The sequence below is a fragment of the Amblyomma maculatum genome, chromosome 2, assembly GCF_055883805.1.
Source record: "Amblyomma maculatum isolate TAMU_Amacu chromosome 2, ASM5588380v1, whole genome shotgun sequence".
NCBI lineage: Eukaryota > Metazoa > Arthropoda > Arachnida > Ixodida > Ixodidae > Amblyomma > Amblyomma maculatum.
In genome coordinates this window covers 213,683,757-213,701,272 of record NC_139345.1, presented here as the reverse complement: position 1 = coordinate 213,701,272, position 17,516 = coordinate 213,683,757, and the positions used below count along the sequence as shown (strand labels likewise).

At 45.8% G+C, this 17,516-nt stretch overlaps 2 protein-coding genes and 1 pseudogene across 3 annotated transcripts in view; 1 reads left to right on the top strand and 2 right to left on the bottom strand.

Moving 5' to 3' along the window:
* Positions 1 to 17,516, bottom strand: part of Bcs1 (mitochondrial chaperone BCS1) — a 145,154-nt gene that overhangs the window by 42,855 nt on the left and 84,783 nt on the right. The window lies entirely within an intron of this gene.
* On the top strand, positions 447 to 6,999 carry LOC146201256 (uncharacterized). Its single transcript, XM_084595732.1, has one exon. The coding sequence runs from the start codon at positions 560 to 562 to the stop codon at positions 1,457 to 1,459; it is 900 nt and encodes a 299-aa protein (XP_084451858.1). The 5' UTR covers positions 447 to 559; the 3' UTR covers positions 1,460 to 6,999.
* LOC146201255 (uncharacterized) lies at positions 12,680 to 14,118 on the bottom strand (annotated as a pseudogene).

The window sequence follows — 17,516 nt, the reverse complement described above, 5'->3', positions numbered from 1 at the left end:
CCCCTTTGAAACGGGGTGGTAGCAGTAGCTATCATGCTCATTTTTCTCCATATATCTTAATTATTGATTTAGAATGGTTAACTAAACCATCATTCTATTTATTAAATTTTTGTTCCTGCATTACTAACATTATGTCATTTCTCTGCTTTTAAGCCCACGCTGGCGATAGAAGCGCCACCGCATCGTGCTTACGTCACAGATCGGTGTTTCTGTGGTTTATGCGTGAGTGTCGTTTGCGACATACAACGCTTTTTAATTGCTTGACACGGGCCAAGCATAGCCAGAAGAAAACCTAAATAAATACAGTTCAGAAAGTACTGGAAGATAATTTTCAGCCATTACATTAGCTCTTTTCATTCACAATCCCAATACAAAAGGGAGTCTGGCAGACGCTTTCGATCAAAAGAAGAGGCCTCGGAAACGCGGTTCCGACTCTCCGCGCGGCAGCGGCATCGCCATCGGGCGCGCGGTCCGCCGTGGAAGCAGCAGCTACAGGAGCTAACAGCGCTTGGCCGAAGTAGTGGGAACAGTGAAAACGGTAACCACAAAAGGCGATCCGATGGGAGGATTGACGGCGCAGCAGTTCTGCCTCAAGTGGAACCAGCACCACGGCAGCTTGGTGTCGGTATTTGAGGAGCTGCGCTGCCGCGAGGCGTTCGTCGACGTGACGTTGGTGTGCGCTGAGGGCGCCAGACTGAAGGCACACAAGCTGGTGCTGTCCGCGTGCAGCCCCTTCTTCGAGACACTGTTCGAGCAGAACCCGTGCCCGCACCCGGTGGTGATCATGAGCCAGACGCGCGAGGCCGACATGCGTACGCTTCTCGAGTTTATGTACCGCGGTGAGGTGAACGTGGCGCAAGATCAGCTGCCTGCACTGCTCCGCACGGCCGAGCTGCTACAGGTGCGCGGACTCGCCGAAGTGGCCGGCGCCGAAGGTCCGCCACAACCGCAGCAAGAGGATGCGCAACCGCCGAGTCGTGAGGCACCGCGGCCGGCCCGGCGCAAGCAGCGCACGCCGCCGCCCGCGGCTCCGCGACCCGAGGAGCCGAGCAGCCCGGCTGAGCGACCAGAGAGCCCCGAGACAGCGTTGGTAGTGGCGCCCAAGGCGCGACCCGGGGCCCGGCCGCCGCCACCCGCTAGCCGGCGTACCTTCGACCACTCTTACTCGGACGACAAGACCAATTGGGTACCGGGACCCGCGCAGCTGCCTCCGCCGGCTCCTCCCGACGGCGCCGCGGACGACGGTGCAGCGCCCGTGTGCAGCGTGTGTGCGCGAGTGTTCTCCACCAAGGGAAATCTGAAACGGCACATGCTCATGCACCGGCCTTACCGGCACAAACACCAATGCACGCTGTGTTTCAAGACGTTCAGTTGGCCCGGGGACCTGCGTACACACATGCGCGTCGCCCACGGTCAGGGGTTACTCAAGCAGCGCCAGCTGCCCTTCCTTTTCACCTAGTGGTGGTGGTGGTGGTGGTGGTGACATGAAATAAGCGGAATGTAAACGTGCTGTTCAACAACACCAGCATCTGCGCGGGCAGCCCCATCCGGCTGCTGTGTAGGTCACTGCCTTTTGAATCACACAGTCTTCTGCACACTGAGAGCCGTTCCAGCATTGAGCAGTCAGTTGCTACAACTGTGAAATGCAGCTGTGTCGATTTTATCAATAAACATTGACTTCTCGTCAGCTGCTAGTAGCGACAGCCATGGCTTGTCGCGAGGAGCTTGTGGCACCGAGTGTCATGGTCCCATGTTTGAGCTTGCTTTAAGGCAGCAGTGCTGTAAAATATATTTCAATACCTAGGGTCTCCACATGGCAACATGCTGGTGCATGACATACTTTTTTCAAAACTGGCTGACCACTTATCAATGCCCTTCTATATGTGCACATAAGGTAGTGCCTCAAACCAAGCCACTTATCTGTCACAATCAAGAGAATGGCCATGTCACGGTAGCTTAGGGCGCTCGACTGCTGAGCCCAAGGATATGAGATCCCAGCATCGGTGGCCGCTTTTTAATGGAGGCGAAGCAAAGCCACTGTGCAATGTCAGTGCACGAACCCCAGGTGGTCGAAATTTCTAAAGCCCTTTACTATGGTGTCCCTCACTTTGGGCCGTTGACTCCATAAACCAAACCATTCCAAGAATACTAGTTACAGATTCCTGAGCAAGTTAAGCCAGCACACAGCAGGGATAATCAAACACTGGTTTGCACACTGCTTGGCTGAGGTACAGATAGCTTTGCAAGCAAAGTCTGTTAAAACCCAAAACCAACGTGGATTCTATCATGTACATTTCAAATGACAACGAAACAAAGTTGCTCCTTTCACGAATGGCATATTGTAGGAAATCTGCTGCCTATGGTTCCTGGCAGGAAGCCTGTGTCCGCCCTCCGGTTGAAAATTTTCTTCCCCCCTGACTGTGAGGCTTTGCACCCAAACGCAAGGCCGAAAAAAAGTGTTTTTGAAAAGAGTAACTAATAATGCAGTTACAGCCACCGCGATCACCCGATTCTGTCATGTTTCTCTCCTCCCGTTCCCTCGTAAAGGTTTTTCACTTTCCTGCCCGGTCGTCTAGCCTCTGCAAGCCAAAATCCCCTTCCTCCTCCGCGTTTGGTGGGAGGTGGGGCGTGGCACTCTGCGTGCATGAAAACGAAACGGCCGAGGGAGCGCACGCTGCTGCATTCATTGCATTCAGACCAGCCATGGCGAGGGAAAAGTGCGCAGCAGAGAGCAGTGGACACAATTTGTGGTGTACGCCCATCCTTCACCCGTCAGTCAGCAAAATGGACCAATGGGCGTCGTTTTCTAGTCTGACGTCAGCCTTGCGGCTTGACGGGCCAGCTCAGAGAATGGGGAAGCTGGTTTTCCGAAGGGGAGGCTAAAACATCTTTGATTTGTATTTTTGCTGCTTTGCGGTGCACGTATCGTTGTAGCATTTTGCACAGACTATCTCCGGTACCTGATCGAAGCATTGGGCTCCTTTGCTTAAAACGTCATACCCTGGACAGTGGCCCTTTAAAATTGTCTTGCTAGGCTATGCATGATGACTGAGAGACTTTCGAGGTCTGCATATCCATAACTATGCTAAAGGCCTTACTGTTTGTTGGGATTCATGAAGGCCCATGCTCCAAGTAATGCTCTTACCAGCAATTACTTCAGGCTGTTCATAACCCACTAGAAAAGGCAAAATAAAAAATGTAGGGATTCACTTTCAAGCAAAAGGAAACAAGCTCATAAAAGTAGCATGACTTCTGTACCTCAATCCAGTGTGAGTTGAACATGACAGCCTAGCTATGCCCTTCAAAAGCTGGACAGAAAGCTGCAAAAAATGGCTGCCAAGCAAAGCAGCAATGGGGGCTATTTGGTCAAACATTTCAAGAAAATTGCGCGCTACGGTATAAACAAACACACAAGGAACTCAAGTACACAGGACAAGCATGCACTGACAACTAAGGTTTATTCGTAACAGGGTTACATTTAAAACACTCCATGCGCATCCTCTGATAAAGAAATCTCACAATCTCATTGCGCAGGCAGTGCCACATACCCACGCACCTACACTCCTTTATTAGCTTTATCTCATGACTTGTTAGCATAACTGACTGTGTGCTTATGCACTCGTCTTCTCCGGCTTCCCATATCTGAAATGCTTCTATTATTTCTCTATTTCTTTTTCTTTTCTTTCATTTGAATGGCCTAAGATCGTAGTTCCTTCAAATTCTGGCTTACATTTGTGTTTTGTGCAATGGGGTGCAAGGTTTCCAGGGTTAATGATTTTACCTATATCATTGCAATGTTCCTTTAACCTCATGTTCAAACACCTGCAGGTTTGGCATGTATAACTCATTCCACACGACAAGGGAATGTTTTACACAATGCAAGTATCACATTCAACAAATCTTTCTTTGTGTGCAATTTCGCATGTATTCACTCTGTCTTTGCAATCTTTACTCATTTTATGGCACAGGCTCATTAACTTTTTCGCAGCGGTGAACACGAGGTGAATGTCATGCCTACTAGCTACTTCCTTTAAAGCATGGGATACTGTGTGCATACAGAATGACGACCACATTACTAGCTTGCCCTAAATTCTTTTTCCGCATCCTGAGTGACAGCAAAACGATACGGAAAAAAAAAAATTGGTTGTGGTTTAGCTCTGGTTAAACCTGGTAAATTGCGTTAGCAATATCTGCATGGCTACGTTTGTTGTTCAGCTTGTGATGTAGCTCGTGGTGTGGCTTGTGGCACAATTTAATGTTTACTTACAAGTAAAGACATGGCACACAATCTTTGCGACTACTCTCTTTTGCTTTTATTAATCCCAATGAACACACTATGGTAATCCGCAAAGTAATGAGACTTGGTCTCAATTTAGTTCATGACATGTCCATCCTCCATAGAAGGTCTATGTAACACAAGGTCCAAACTACTCCCCCACTGAGTTGTGCTTCTCAGTTGAAGATGGCTGAGCTGTAGCAGAAATTTAGTCTCCATCACTTTGATTAAAGTATTGTCTTTCTTTGTTTCTTTGTTAAGTCTCCAGTGAGCACAACCAGCTCCTTTTCAGATCAGTTAGGCATGCCATACGACTCTTGAGCACGTTGTCTTTTTCTTGCTTCATCCTGTTGGCGCCAACTCCCTTTAGCAGTCTCCATAACAGTATTTTCACAGACACGAAACGAGAGTATATATACACTATGCAAAACATCACCTCCTCGCTCTCAATCTGTTCCTCCTACCCATCTGGCAAGAGCGCGCGTCAGCAGCGCGGTGCCGATGACGATACCTCCTGGTGGAGCTCGGCTGCAACGGTTGCTAGGCAACAGCACGCCATCTGCTCAGCGCGGCTGCGGCTCAAGGTCAACCGTGCCTGCAGCCGCAGCTGAGCGACGGGCTGAAACCTGGCGTAGTATTGCTAATGCAATAAAAGAATTAGAGCAAGCTAGTAACGTGGTCGTCATTCTATATGCACACAATGTATCCCATGCTCTAAAGAAAGTAGCCAGTAGGCATGGCGTTCATCTCGTGTTCATCGCTTCAAAAAAGTTAATGAGCCTGTGCCATAAAATGAGTAAAGATCGCAAAGACGGAGTCAACACATGTGCAATTGCACACAAAGAAAGATTTGTTAAATGTAATACTGGCATTGTGTAAAACATTTCCTTGTCGTGTGGAAAGAGTTATACAGGCAAAATTGGCAGGTGTTTGAACACGAGGTTAAAGGAACACTGTAATGACATTGGTAAAATCGCTAACCCTGACAGCGCCTCCTCTATACTTTCTGTTCCTGGGAGAATGCTCCCCTCAGGCCGTCGGGCACCAGCACCACTGCCGCGGGGCGGTGCTGTATGAGTAGAATACCCGACGGAGATCGGCCGCGCGCAGTACGAAGCTTGCTCACATGTACGTGTTCATGTTTGGCTGCATTTTTGCTTTTCTCAAGCTTTTGTATGTATTCCGCACGCAGTCTGTTCTATTGTGCCACCAATGTGAAACTTACATTTATATTTGATTCCATTCATGCTTTTTCGGGGCCTATTGCACGCCTGTGTTCGGCATGCAGTCTGTCCGGTCAGGCTAACATTAAGGAATTTGCATTCGTGTTTTACACGCACACTTCGCAGAAAAGCTGGTGTCGGTGTTGTTGTAATGCGAAAGTTAGCAGGAAGCAAAGAAATAAGAAGTCTTGGAATCTTACGGAATCGAACTCGCGGTTTATGCATGTGGTTTCAAAATGACGCAACTATTCTTTGTGAGCAGTCAGAATGCTGTCATACCAATTTTTGGATTCATTTAGCATCCATCTACTACAACATGGGAGACTAGTTTGCGATAAGAATTTGAACCTGCGACATATGTACCTCCGATTGTATGTCGTTGATGTAAGTGTACGCGTCCGCCGACACTGCACCTATAGCTTTCTTTCTACAAATCAACCTAAACCAAAACATAAAAATTTCGCGGAATGAAGAGGAAGTGTTAAAGGGGCTATTGCGCCTAATTTTAAGGTGAAACTTGAGCGTCCCCTTGTACTTTTCTTGTTCAGGCTTTTTGAAGAACGTGCCCCGCATGCCTCAGTATGTCATACTGTTGTGTGCCATTGTGCAAATTGAATGAAAATAAGTTGCCGGGCTGTCCTTCCATGAAATACCAGCTGCACCGGTATACGAGAAAAGTGGCTTGCAGTAAGTCAGCGGTATAAATGGTGCCCTAATACGGTATCAAACTACACTCGAGTATGCACTCGAGTATGTGCAAGGAGCGCCGAAGCTCTCGAGGGCAAAGCTGGTGCTGCAGAGGCTTACTATCACAATTTTGCCACAACATCTGCCGTCGCTTCAGATCTCGGCTACAGTTTATGTAGGCGGTTACATTGCACGAGTTGTAGGCGAGCAGATGGATTGCGACGACTGCCTCACTTTGTGTACAAAGCCGGTTAGCAACCAGCCCCTCCTTCAATTCACCCGCTGTCAAGACCGAGGTGGGCTGCTCTATCCACCGGATCAGCTTCTCTGCGTTCTTGACTCTTTAAGAGCTCCTGCTGACCATGCACTGCAGGAAGCTCCGACCTTGCAGAAACACTGACTGCATTAGTCGAGTACACCGTCCCTGCTCTTTGTGCATCAAAGCTGCTAATTTAAAAGATCGATCGCAGCGACGAGAACAGGCATAAGCTCATGACCCTTACATCGATTCGTTTCCTGCGTCCGCTCCTCTGCAACTACGCATTCAATGTCACTGACAAGCTTGATGCAGTTAATTACTTTGTAAAAACACTCCTTTCTTGAAAGTACATGAAACTGACGGTGGCGTGTAGAGCGACTTCTCCTCGATCATCTCTTTTTTGGATGTATGTACATATGTGTGTGTATACATATGTGTGTGTGTATACATATATATATCACCAGGTATTTTCCTTTTTAAGGAATGTAGTACGTTTCATTGGCATGTGGGAGTTATAGCCTCCACAATAAATCCCTTTTTTTCTGGTAAAACTGTTCTGACTCACAATTCACTATTCTTAAAAAAAAAATAATCCTCTTTGTGCAGTGATATCTGCATGCAGATCGTTACGTAGCTGACAGCAATGACAGCATTTTTCGCGCACAATTTTTTTTTGTGTGTGTTTGTGCTTTTTATGTGTCATTTCTATTTTTCACTGTGTATGCATCATTTCATGCGGCATCTGCTCGCACACAGAGGCTAGTATTGCAGGAAGTACGTGGCAGGGCGCGCTATTTTTTACCATAACAATTTAACTTGCTTTAAATTCTCAAATGATGAAAAAACATGGTACATATGCGCATTTTCTGTGCCAACTCCGACTTCCGTTCACTGGCGACAATTCTAACTCAAAAAAGTTCAGGAATGAAAGCTGGATCGGGCACCTAATGGTGATAGAAGCTTTACATTTGAGTAGGCGCGCGCCCTCACATTGGCGCAGCAGACGACACGTGAGCGCATTGCACAGCAGTGGTGGAGTACGACATATGTCGACAACGGGCTCATTGCAAAGCGCGACAAGTGCTTCAGGGTTCCCTTTCAAAAAACGTTTTGATCGTACTTGATAAAACACGAATGCCGTCGAAACATCGGTGACCGAACAGCTGGAAACGCAGCCGCGGCTGGCGTATCCATGAGTGCCGGCGCGACCTTGATCCTACTTAAGTGGCGGCGCGTGGTGGCGAAATGCCGTACTAGCGCTGACGGCCGGCTCCTATTGTTTTCCGCTCCGTTTCCCAGGCACAGAAAGTATAGAGGAGGCGCTGACCCTGGAAACCTTGCATCCCATTGCACAAAACACAAATGTGAGCCAAAATTTGAAGGAACTATCATCTTAGGCCGCCCAAAAGAGAGAAAAGAAAGAGACATAATAGGAGCGTTTCAGATATGGGAAGCCGGAGAAGACAAGTGCGTAAGCATACCGTCAGTTATGCTAACAAGTCATGCGATAAAGCTAATAAAGGAGCGTGGATATGTGACCCTGCCTGTGCAATGAGATTGTGAGATTTCTTTCATCAGAGGGTGCGTGTAGACTGCTTTAGATGTAACCCTTTTATAAATAAACCTTAGTTGTCAGTGCGAGCTTGTCCTGTGTTTGTCAGTTTTCCTGCTTCGTTGTGTATTTGTTCATACCGTAGCGCGCAGATTTCTTGAAATATTCTTGAGAAAGCTGTTGCTGGAATGTTGTATTGGCTCCGTGCTTGCACCAGGCACTTTTGGTACGGTGTTCGATGGCACTGGAGGTTTCCCGAGTACGGTGACAGACAAAAGTTTTCAAAGCATTTTTGTGACGTCATCCCTTTATGAAGAAACACTCGAGAGCAGGTTGCAAAAGCATAAAATGTGATTTCTGAGGCAATGTATCTTTAAAACACGGCAATATCAGCATGTGCAAGTCAAGAAGGCAATGCACAGAAACCCGTGGGAACAAAACTTTCTGATCAATATTTCTTGTTGACAATTGGTGTTTATTTTGAAAAAGAGTGTGACAAAGTATGCATTATTTCGAAACTATAAACAGCACGATAAATGTGTGCCATGGAGCCAAACATACTACTAACAGGTGCTCTATCAGCTGGCATTTCTCCGAATTGCAGAACCTTCTCCTATAGTCTAAAATACTGCCACTTGCACTACACTGGCCCAATACCATGGTTGTCGAAACTGGACAGCTCTACATGAAAAGCAGTTCAAAAGCGGCATAATAAGCGAACTGCATATCGTTGCATACAATGCTGCAGATGATATACCCCAGCCATGTGTGGTGTCTGTGACAGGCTCTTATGGTTGTAAACATAGGTTTCGGCTGGTAAATGGCCTGACAAGCCCTTTCAAGGTGAAAACCTGACTAAATGTGTGAAGCGTTTTGATTCCAGCTATGTCTACAATGTCATGGAATTTATGACTGAAAGATGGGAGTGAAGTAGCAGCACCATCTGCCACAGGCTGATGACAAATGACGTGTGGCAAAGGAAACGAACAGTTGCATTCTGACTAGGTTGCTCCACTCTAATGAGGTCACTAACAACAAGGCAGCCTTTTTACAGTTGTTTTAAAGGACTATAGACAACATATTATGGTGGCATCTTCCTGTTAATGATGCGCAAGTCATTCCTGTATATCGATCCGCACGCAATTTTTGCCTACGACCGCTAAATAATTTATAAATTGAATTTTCTTTTCTTAACAAGTTTCAGTTTCGACTGCAGAGAGATGGCTGTGACGTCACAATCATGTCTCGATGCGTGGCATGGAAAAACAGCCATATATAATCGCTCATTCTTCATTTGTAGTGGTTCCTGTTCTTGCTTGAGGCAGGCTGGCTTTATTATTAGAGCAAATTCAAATGACACAGAAATGATTATGTCGCTATATTTTCATCCCTCACGTGACCTAGACTTGACTGTGACGTCACAGCCATCTCTCGCATGCTGGAACCGAAACAGGTGAGAAAAGGAATTCGATAATGTGACGTGGTGATCCGTGTCCTAGGCATCATTACAAATGATAAAGCACGAACCCAAAAATTAGGTGTCTGTAGTCCTATAAGACAACAACAGCACGTCTGTGAAAATATAATTGCAGAAAAAATATACCGAGAGCTTACTCCTGACGATGAACGAGTTTAATCCAACATGATGTAAAAGAGAGCACGAAACCTAGACAACAGACAAGGGAAGACACACACACCACAAATGCTAACTTTCGACTTAGGAATCCCAAGATGACGAGGCCGAACGACACCCAAGCAGATTAACAAGCACGTATGCCAATCATGAAAGAATACTACCAAAAAGCAACAAAAGGAACGAAGAGAAAAATAAGTTCCCGCATGGGTTTGTTTACCTGCACGGGTGTCATTCACCTTTTGGCTTTATTTCAGTTGGAAGTTAGCCTTGTAGTGTGTGTGTTCCTTCCCTTATCTGTTGTCTTGGTTTTGCGCTCTCTCTTACATGATGGATCAATGTCAACTAGCCCAAATTTCTACACTTCTTAATGCAACGTTTCCACTGTTTTTGCTCTCATTGTTGGAAGGTGGTAAAAACTGGTCCTTTGTGAATTATGATAACAACATAACAGTCACCACAACTGTAGGTGTGTGAAAGAACCTCTACGATGAACCGCAAGATGCCACTCGGCAAAATTCCACACATGCCAAGCTGCCGTAACCAGCCCAGTCTGGATGTTCATACCACCACTAGAGATGTCGTTAGATGAGCACGGAGCCTATGGGTCACCCATCAAAAGCTCCGACCAAGACGAACAGTACGATGTAATGCAGGAGGAGGAGTGCAGAGACGTAGCATAATATCCTCTTCACGTGCTAATTATTTTTCACGGAGAGGAGCTTTCAAACATTCAGAAAGCTTTTGAAGGGGCAAGCAGCCTCAAGAAGAAGGTGGTAAAAAAAAAAAATTTTCACGTTCACCGATGGTGACCTTCTTTTGGGTAGCAGTGGTGGTTTAGTAAAGTAATTCAGTAAAAACAGAAGGAAAATATTGCCTACAACTGTTATCAGCCATTTATTTTCACTGATTCCTATCTTATGAAGCCGCTATGTAAACAATGAGTGCGTTCTAAAGCCTTTCTTTGGTCGTGAAATAGGATCCTGTCAAAGGAAAACTCTTCGAAATTTAGATTTTCAGAAAATTGTGCCTCGACACAAGACACAAATATTTCACCTTCCTTGATGACTAAATATGCAATTTCTGTTGGGTTCTGAGCTCTCCACCCCAACTACACTGTCTCCAGGATGTTAACTGCACTCTTTGGACTCAATTCTAAAAGGAGTTAGTACTAGGGGTGTGCAAATACTGAAAATTTCAAATACGAATTCAACACAAGTATGGGAAAAAAAATGCCTTTGAATATCAAATCAAATACCTTATCACTGAAACAAAAAATGGAAATTAAAGCATAGCGAGCTCTGCTCATCTTATTTATTTCAGAATTCAGATGGCATTTGGAAATAAAATTTGACTGCAACTGTGCAGAAGTGTACACCCCACTGAAATATCCAGTACAAATATACAGGATTCTGTACACCAGTTTTTTGCAGCATGAAGCTGGATTAAAGCTGTCGTATCACTGCTGAATATAGTAAACTCGCACTAATTCAGCCTAAGGAACTTGTGCATATTAACAGAAAGCTGGAATTATCGAATCGGCCTGAAAAAAGAACTGCTCAAAATAGTCCTCATCACAGTACCTATTTTATATAATGAACACATGTACTATAGAAGAGAAAAGTACATAGCAAATATAACAATTGCATCTTATGAGGCTGAAACTTAGAGGCTAACAAAAAGGACTCTACTTAAGAGGGCTCACCAGTGCCAACGTCCACAGAAAATACATGGTAACTTTCAGAAGATCTAGCGTGTTCAAATGCGGTTCAATTTTCATGGGGTTTGTGGCAGCGTTTTCGTCTTTAGAGAATAGAGAAAATGTTGTGGGCAGATTTTATTTTTAAAGCTTCATTTTTTTTCAAATCAGAGACAAATATTCCTAAAAATTGCGTTTTTAGATATGTCAGTCTTTCTTGTCATCTCGTGAAAAAACTAGGCTAAACATCAAAATTTCCTCTGGAACATTTCCTCCCTTTTTCTTTCCTGATTGTTAATCTGCAATTTTTATCCATATCGAACCTATTGTTAGCGTTTTACAGGTTCTGAAAGTTGTGTATGTATTTTCTGCGGGAATTGAAGTTCGCGCCAAATTTAACTATTTGCGTCGTGGCTGCATCTGGTGTCAAACTGTTTTGACAATACTACTCTCTACCACCAACCTCTTGTTTGTCAGTGTGCGCACATATTTTTCGGAGAATTTTGACCAACTTGACTTCTTTCTGTCCTTTTTCCTTGCTTAGGCTGTGAAGTTAGATGCCAGGCACAGTCAAAAAGAACCCCTCCCCCGCTACCTGAGGATATGACATTTTTCACACCAAAGCACAAGTGACTCACAGGGCCATTTATGTGGGAGAAAAGTATTGTTCCCACCCCTACAAAGGTGTGCAGTGACTCAGGTGACCTATAGTAGGATACAAGTGAAGAAGGCAGGAGCAAATATCCCTGGCGCTACCAATCCATTTGCCTGTGGAAGGGGCGCGACAGGAAAGCAAAGGAGACGAGCCTTTGTTGGCTTTTGTGCCCATGATGTGGGAAGTGGGCTCTTGAGCTCTAATCACCTCGCACCCTTTTTCCAACCTCCCCCTACACACCTCCGCACCAAAAGCGAACATCCACTCCCCACAGCAAGGGGACAGAGCCTGTCTCCTTCCTTTTCCTGCCTAGCCTCTGCTGCATTGCCCACGGATAGGTTGGTAGCGCCAGCTGAAAAATCAATCCAGCGAGCCCTATGGCTTCAATTAGGTTGGAAAGGTCTATACACGCTGGCATCTCCCCAAGGCAAGGGGTGAAAGAACCATTTCCTTCCTTTTCTTGTCTAGCCTCTGCTGTGCTGTAGCTGCGACTTCATGAGAACTGGTCGAACCGGTCCGTCGTGCAAATAACATGACCTCAAAGGCGAGTTCATTCAGTTCCACTTCTGAACCGGTTTCGCTTATGTCAAGCGTTCGACCACTGCCTTTATTCTCCCAATTAGAGCCGGCTCGGTATGCGCCGCAGCTAGCAGGACCTCCTGCACCACGCTGCAATATACACAGTGATAAAAACAAAACAAAAAACAACTCGAAGTGGGGCACATAGTAAGCCTTCCTTGAAAACCATATGAGGTAGGGAATTTCAGCTTGCAAACTAGTCGAAATTGGTTGGAAGATTTCCTTTGAGGGTTGCTACCCCGTTTTCGCGTACAAAAAGATCATACGTGGGTGGACTGGCCACCACTCATGTTTCCTTCTCCTTAGATTGCATTTCTTTTATTTGAACAAAATAAACCAGTGATAAGAAACCTGCTCCAATACATGTAGGTGGCAGTGACAAAAGGAAAGGCGAAAGATGCTTTGTAGTCAGGAAGGGTGTCCTAGACGATTTCTCGGCTGTCTTCATTTTTAGCCTTTGCATTCAAAGGTTGCTTGAGTGAGCGAGTCTTCTGTGCTTCTACAATATAATGAAGTTCGCGAATTGGAAGGCCACGGCTTCTTCTTGGGTCCACGAGTTCTGGCAGCAAGCAGTGCATATAAAATTTTTTTAGACGAGGCAACATCTCGTCCTCCCAAAACGATTCATGCCTGGAAGTTGCCTCAATACTCATGCCATTTTTGGTCCAGGTTACAAACAAGCACTTCTGAAGCAATATTCAGCTGGCCTAGTACTTGGTACCAATAATTGCTGTTAATCTTCAGCTGCAATCTTCCGTCCTTGTTTTCGACACAGCAGGTCATTTTTTTGGCGCGAACTCCTTCCAGTGGAGTAATGTCCCTCGCTGAGTACGGACACTTGACTTCAATGAGGATGTCCTCCCCAATGAGTCAGTCAGGGGAAGCGCCAAGAAAAGAGTTTTCCTGGTCAACGAACAGGCCGCACTCTTTTACCACAACATTGCATTTCTTCTCGATTTGCTTTATTGCTAAGCACTCGTGGTCCTTTCCGTACCTTATGGCTTCAGATGTGATTTCCTTGTACAGGATGTCCGCCCACATCCCGTTTCATTTTACACACAGCGCCAAACAGTGATGCTCTTTCGCTTCCATAGAGTGGATCCGCTTTGCTTTGACGTTGCTTGCTGCAGGTCTTCAAATGTTGTTTGCCAAGAGCATAAGCGATTTCAGGAAGTTGTCAGAAGCAGTTGCATCAGGCTCCATATCTGGTAGGTCAGCATCAGCACCAAGATGTAGCTCTATCTCTGCGCTGGCAGCGTGGCGTGGTTGACAGCTTCTTTTTCGGTACCTTTCAATTTGAATTCCTCTTAGAAACTGATGCTGTACATCTTCCAAGCTGCCCTCCAGAAATCCTGCGCGTTATGTTTTCGTGGTATGTTCCTCCACAGTTCACCGATAAAGACGCAGCAAGACACCTTGTCTTGTACGAATCTTCTATGGAATAATTTATCCGCTTTCCACCTGCAAATTTTGCCACAACGAAGTTATAATGCTCGGCAGCATTATTGTCAACATCCATTATCAGGCTCGCAGCATTTGCAACCACTCTGCTCATGGCCATACAAATTTCTTCAAAGATGCCTTTTTGAAGTATTTCAGGAAATATATTTTTTTCTCCCGCTTTTCCCCGAAACAGAAGTAATCAGTGCAGTTGGCGTGGTCTCCAAACACATGATTTGGGCCGTTCTTTATATCCTCAACAAGGCGCTCTACTTTTTCAGAAAATGATGCATCTTCAGAGCCTCTAACTTTTATTGTTGTTGCAACACTATGTCGCAGGCGCACAGCTGCTGGGAGAACAGAGTTTTTTATCTTCGGGGGGAAGCTTTTCCAGCTGTTCCTTCTGTGCAATCTCTCTTATCTTTGAGGCATAGTTGCGAAGTATGTGGTTCCTGCACTCAACTTCTTCAACCCGCTGGTTTCCATATGGTGCTGCTGCTTTGACAGAACAGTAAGTGCTGGAATCACCATCAGCAATAAGTTTTGTATACTTGCAGTTCAACGCTTTTCTTGAAGCCTTCAACCAAAATAGCTTGCTCCATGCTGGTTGAGCTTCCATGCCAGTTCTTGTGGCACTGATACTGTTTCGGGGTGGCACCTTATGGAGTACGAGCACACATTGTGCACACCTTGTTTTTTACGCCACGGTACAGGACTTTTCCAGTTCTGTGACCAACGAGTAACACCAATATCAGCTACAAAGCTGCCCTGCTGAATACAGTGCTTATTGCTAGAACAGATAGGTATTTCAGCTTATCAGCTGCGACTCAAGTGTTACTTTGTGATGATCTTTTTCGATCACAATGGTACCTATCCCTGTTGTCATGGATGTTCGACATTCTTTTTTCTTAATTGTAGTGTGATTATTTGTAAAAAGGGGGAAAATAATATAATCATTCAGGTCCGTGCGTTTGCACGTATACACACGTATACTTAAGCACACATAACATCGCTGGCAGCACTTTTGCGTTCACAGTTCTAACCATCGCACACTCGCCCTCTTCGTTGACGTTAGAAAATGCAAGCGAAACCAATTTTAGTGCTAGGTTATAGAGGTGTGGGCAGCGATCAAGACAATGGGGCAGTGGAAAAAGTCAAGCATCTTTTTGCACCAAGTATAAAATATTTCCAAGTATGAAATGGAGCGCTTTTTGTTATTATCATAATTCAATAAATTTGTGGACTCACCACTCCTGATGAAGCGTCATATTTGTTATTGTAGGATCTCTTTGACCACGCTCTATCTGCGATGACTGTTATCGTGGGTATACCGTCACTGTCAATGTCGCCACATTCTCTTGCCAGCCTTGCCTCTTCCGCACCCGCTTTTTTCCCTTCCTCCCAGGCGGCTTGATTGATCATTTGTACAACGCGTCTTCTATTTTTGTGTAAGTGTACAATGACATTCCTGGGATGTGTATGGACGCCAGCAGTTCGTTGAGGTTTGAGAAACCGCAGCCGATTGACACTACTCCACACACTGCTGCCGTGTTTATGTCGCCGCAGCCGCTGGAAGCTTGCGCGCTAGATGCCGGGCTTGTGTGGATGACATCCTTTCTTTGGCACATCCTGCATACAAGAATCAGCTTGCTTCGAAGACTTTGCGTTCTTTCAGACACACAGTCCACATCCGCCAAAGTGCAGTTGAAGAGAACATGGACGGCGGTCTTTTGCAAGCTGCTCACCGGGTGCAGAAGGTTAACAATGCGTCGTCTTTGTATTTCAGCATTCGCACTAACGTCCTCTTCTGCGGTGGGTACAGAACCTCCATTAGCAACATCTTCGTCGCACGACCCTGTTGCGCTCATTACTGAAGATGACCGGGTACTTCGTGACACCTCCACATCTTTGATGAAAGCTTCAAGGTCTGCCTGCCTGGGGCTGTGCTTGATGACTTCTGGTGACGAAGGCTCTTCAGTAGGGTGGGAAAGGTAGCTGCCACAGCGAGAGTAGTGCGTTTTGCTTGTAGGTGGGTCATTAACCAGAGCTTGCCTCTTTCTGGTGTTCGCAATCAGTGCACCAGCCCACTTACGCTTCCCGTACCTGAAATTCTTTGCTGGCATTTTCTGCTGCCTCGTTGCCTTCTAGTATTCAAGTCACTTGATACTAATTCATTGTTCTCTAGACCGAAATCAAAAGTTGGGCGCAGCGTTGCGCAAAAAACTGTCATACGATTAAGATCAAGGGTTGAACCAAACACAGATGCCTTGTTGGTGCGAAGAAGCGGAATATGTTCGGTGACGTGAACACTGGCAGGCAACTAGGCAAAGTAAGCGGTCACTACACTTGCAGACATCTTTCTGTGGCTATGTAACCGAGGCAATGCTGGAAAGGGAAGCAGACAAGATTTTGTGCATGAGGCCTTACACTAGGAGCTGCTTTCTTTCCTTTTACCTGGGGGCTGAATACTAGGGTCCCCAACAGAATGCATTGTTTTCCAGTAACCCAAGGGTGAAGGTTCCTTTCACGCGTTTTCAACTCTGTCAAAAGATGATTCACACCTATCTCTCTCGCTAGTTGAAACCAGCCCTGCTGAGTACTGCCTGCAAAGAATCCTCACCCTACCACTGTAAAGGAATTTTCGCACAAAAGATGGGAGGGGGCATAGGCGACTCAAACTGGAAAACGCTACAATGGTGCGCTACTGGAGAAAAGGACCATTCTCTGGCCCCCAGGTTTGGCCGCATATCAACTTAAAGTTCTCGGCTCTACTTTTTGTACGCGGAAGAACACTTTCGTGTCACGGTGTATTTACACACCTGGACGGAGAATAGAACTTTCCTCCCTTTTGTGGTGCATCAGTGCTGCCATCTATCGACAAAAAATGTTCAAACCTGAGTTGCCTTGCAGCTGGTGAGCCCTCTTAGGTTGTTGGCAATGCAGAGGAATGAAAAATGGTGGGCATAGGAAGCTTGCAGAGTAGTTAAGAGAAATAACTCTAATGACATTCTAGTAGAAATTAAGCAGAAGAAATGGACATGGGCAGGGCATGTAGTGCGTAGAGAGGACAACCAATGGTTGGGGGAAGCAAAGCATAGCAGGGGGTGACAGAAACTTAGGTAGGCTAATGAGGTTAAGAAGCTCGCAGGGTTCAAGTGGATACAGCTGGCACAGGACTAGGTTAAGTGGAGGAATAGGGGAGAAGCCTTTGCCCTGCAGTGGGAATGATGATGATCTATGATGGATGTCTGCATTTGAGATGAAACCGAAGTAACAAACATGTTCCCTGGTCTTGTCAAGTGTTTCGCTTTGTGCAGGCTGTCGGGAAGTTCCTCTTCATAAAAGAGAAAGGCCCTTTTCACAAAACAGGCCCGTAGCTCTTTGAGATGTTTCACTAAACAGCCCATGCAGTGAAGCATTGCAAAGAAACATGCAGCGCGGGAAACTGTGGTGAAATTTTGGTGTATCCGGTTATTTTCGAACACAAATCAAATAATAAACACATTCGTATTG

Excerpts from the sequence above, each read along its gene's own strand:
- LOC146201256 (XM_084595732.1), top strand. The coding sequence starts at position 560 with ATGGGAGGATTGACGGCGCAGCAGTTCTGCCTCAAGTGGAACCAGCAC.